The 3,212-nt window shown below is 54.5% G+C and overlaps 1 protein-coding gene across 2 annotated transcripts in view; it reads right to left on the reverse strand.

The window, feature by feature from the left end:
• PXN (paxillin) overlaps positions 1–1,144 on the reverse strand; it is a 16,960-nt gene extending 15,816 nt beyond the window's left edge. The window contains exon 1 of one of the 2 annotated variants that reach the window (XM_024741576.1): positions 614–1,144. In XM_024741576.1, coding sequence (XP_024597344.1) covers positions 614–731 — 118 coding nt within the window. In that variant the 5' untranslated portion in view covers positions 732–1,144. The remainder of the gene's footprint in view (positions 1–613) is intronic. The other variant, XM_024741575.1, reaches the window with a different exon arrangement.
• Between the last annotated feature and the right edge of the window lie 2,068 nt (positions 1,145–3,212).

A 3,212-nucleotide genomic window follows, 5' to 3' on the forward strand; every position in this document is an offset into this window, starting at 1 on the left:
ACCAGAGCCTTTTCATTCTCCCTCCCAGGCTCTGAGGACACGAGATGTTAGAACTCACACAGGGGAATTCTGAGTCACACAAACTCTGCTCTGTGGCCAAGCTGCTCGTCCAGCTGCTTAACTGCTCTCGTACCTCGGTTTTCCTGTTCGTCCAATGGGAATTCCACCACCTTACTCACAGGAGTAAGGATTACATGAGAGAGTGGATATAAAGTGCCTGCTTTAGCACAGTCCCTGGAACAGAGCACACGCTCAGTAGATGGGAGTTCCCTCCCAGAGAGATGGTTAGCCCTGGAGGGGAAGGAGAAAAGCGCTTCAACATCCTGAAGGCAAAGGATGTTGCAATCCTAGATCATCAGTTAGGGGCACCATTCTAGGGAAAACAAAGTCACCATGGAGAAGCCTGCCCAGCAGATCTTCATGATGGGGCAGGTACATGTGGGGTATCATCCCATCCCAGAGTTCACAGGCTCCCCTGTCACACCAGCGCTAGGCCGATCTAAAAGAGGTGGGGTCCTTTGGCCACCAGGAAGACCCCAGCTTGACATGCCTTATATTCTTGATACCTAGCCTAGAAGAGGCCCACAATAAGAACAAGGCTCAGCTCACCCACCTTCTTTCTGCAGGCCAATGTAACTCAGCTTTCGCAGCTCAGGCAGGTGTTTCCTTGGGAGCTGAGAAGCAGAAGGAAGGTGTAGCAAACACTGCCCTGAGAGCTCCAGCACAGCCATAAGGGACTGCCATTGCACAAGGCCTTCCCAGGCCAGGGCCAACTGTCCATTCCCTCCATTTATGGTGAGACCCAGACTCTCACAGAGACAGCAGCAGTTTGGTGAGTCCCTTCCCCACCGGACCTGGAGAAACCCAGCCTTTCAGCCTGCCTACCTTGCTGGGTTCAGAACTGTGGGCAAGAGAGGTTTCGGCCCCCCTGCTGACCACCTGCGCAGGCTTGGTGGCCTCAAGTGTCAGAGCAGAAGCTGCCCAGCCTCCTTACAGCTGCCCAAGCTCAGTACATAAGCAGTGAGCGGGGCTCGGCCCTTCCTAAGGAAGGAGCTGTGTAAACAGCAGGACCGGCTCCCCTCTACGGGGATGGTCTCATCTCAGCCCCTTTGCTGAGACTCTTCCAGATTAGGAAGGAGAGCAGGACAAGAAGGCGTGTCTCCCCCTCCCCCAGCCCTGAGCACATGAGCAGTTAGAGCAGAGGTAATCTAATCCAGGGCAGCAGGGCACTTTTACATGGTGAGTAACTCCCCAGGAATGGGGAGCTGGGTATATTTATCCTGATAACTGTCCTGGGAGGAAAGACAGATCTGTGACCAGTAAGGGCCAATCTACAATTTAGGCCAGATCTGCTCTGCACTACCCAGCCCGGGGACCCAGGGCCTGGACACCGACTAGGAACTCAATCTCCTGAAGGGCCTCCCCTGCCAGTTTGGGTTCTTGTCAACCGACTGCCTCCTCTCCAAGAATTAAGGGGCCCTGTCTCTCTTGCTTGATGCCATATCCCCTGCAGGTAGAATGAATGGCTGAATGACAGCGGGACTGTGAGGACGAGGAAGATGGGGAAGGAGCCATGAACAAAGAAAGTAGCCAGTGCCAGGATGCTGTGATTCCAGGCCCAGCCTGCTGGGTGCCTGTCATCGGGTCGGGCATCTTCTCTAGCTGTAAAACGGGCAGAACCCAATTTGTTCCCATGCCTGATAGCAAGCTCTGAAGAGGAGATAACATAATTTTGGGTGAAATTTACACAGAACCTTTCTGGAGCTCTTCGGAGTTTGTCTAAATCCAAGATACTGCTATTATCTGAATCCCAGACAGCGAACTGCTCTCCCTAAGGGGATGGAGGAGAAACAATCGATACTGGAGTGTCATTTAAATATTTAATAGCAGTGCCTGGAGGTTATGAAGACGCAGGCACCATTCTCCTTCGCTGACTCATGCCTCACTCAACAGGAACTGCAATTTTACTCTCAGCCCTGAAGGAAGTGTGAGCTGGGGGTGACACAAAGGAAACCAGGGGAGACGGCCAGGAGTCTTCCAAGCTGCTGCTCCGAGAGGTGGGAGGCGGCCCTTTGGAGAAGGCGTTTCTTGCCTGGGCTTCCCACATGCCTTAGGAGGGCGGTTTCCTGTCTGCCCTTCCTTGCAGGGGCTGACACAACATGAGTGTGTAGGCAGGTTGGCTCTCTTCACTGGGTGCCTGGCTGGCGCCCAAGGTCACAAAGCACAGGTAACCAGAGACACGAGAGAATAAAGGCGGAAAGGCAACTCCAGAGGTCACCCCGAGCTCCAGGCAGAAGCCCAACTGTGCCAGGCCCCATCTGCACTGGGCACCCACACAGGACCCCCCAGTGACCAGGCCCTGGGCCACGGCGGCTTCCCCATCTGATGGGGCTCCAGCAGGTTAAGCAGCAACAGGTGGGAGAAGCCGCCCAGGTATACTTTGCACACCTCCATCCCCCCCAAGATGGGCACAGCAGCAGGTCCAGGCTGACTGGACAGCGGAGTCTCATTTCTGTTGTAAATAACTCATCTCTGGGTCTGGGATCAGCGAGCCCCACCCTCCTCCAGAGGGCCCAGAACCCAGTGGACGCATTTCATTGGTCAGATTTCATCACCTCCTCGGGTCACCCAGAGACTCTGGACTTTTTTAAGGTCGTGTCTAGGGTCCAACTCCAGGCCCACCCCGCCGGTTCCTTCAAAGGGTAAAACGTGGATTAACATACAACAAGATAGACAGCATTGAACCCAGGCGGCTCAGGGGCTGGACTTTTTCTCAGCTATTCCAAATCCACCCAATCCATTCCTGCAATCTGGGCTCTTTGTGGCAAGTCAGTCTGTTGCAGAGCAGGGCGGCTCCGGGGGCCTCTCACCCCTGCTAATCATCAACAGAGGTTAGGAGGGGCTTAGAAGTGAGTCATCCGCCCTACAGAGACCCAAACAGAAAGTTCAAAAGTTGGCCTGTTCCAGGAATGAGCTGTAGTCTTTTCCCAATGTTTCTGGATTTCATAGCACTACTTACCCCCTCTTGACCAGTCAAGCTCTGACTAATGAACACGGCTCACGGTGGCCACAGGACAGGTCTGTTCTTCCCCATCTCCGGCAGCTAGGCCATTTCCTGACCGCACTCTCTCTTGCCGGCCTCCCCCGGTTCTCCTACAGCACCTGTGATATCCTGCGGCCCTCTTCCAGCTCCCCACATGTCACTGTCACCA

This window comes from Neophocaena asiaeorientalis, unplaced genomic scaffold, assembly GCF_003031525.2.
Source record: "Neophocaena asiaeorientalis asiaeorientalis breed wild unplaced genomic scaffold, Neophocaena_asiaeorientalis_V1.1 scaffold648, whole genome shotgun sequence".
In the NCBI taxonomy this organism is placed as follows: domain Eukaryota; kingdom Metazoa; phylum Chordata; class Mammalia; order Artiodactyla; family Phocoenidae; genus Neophocaena; species Neophocaena asiaeorientalis.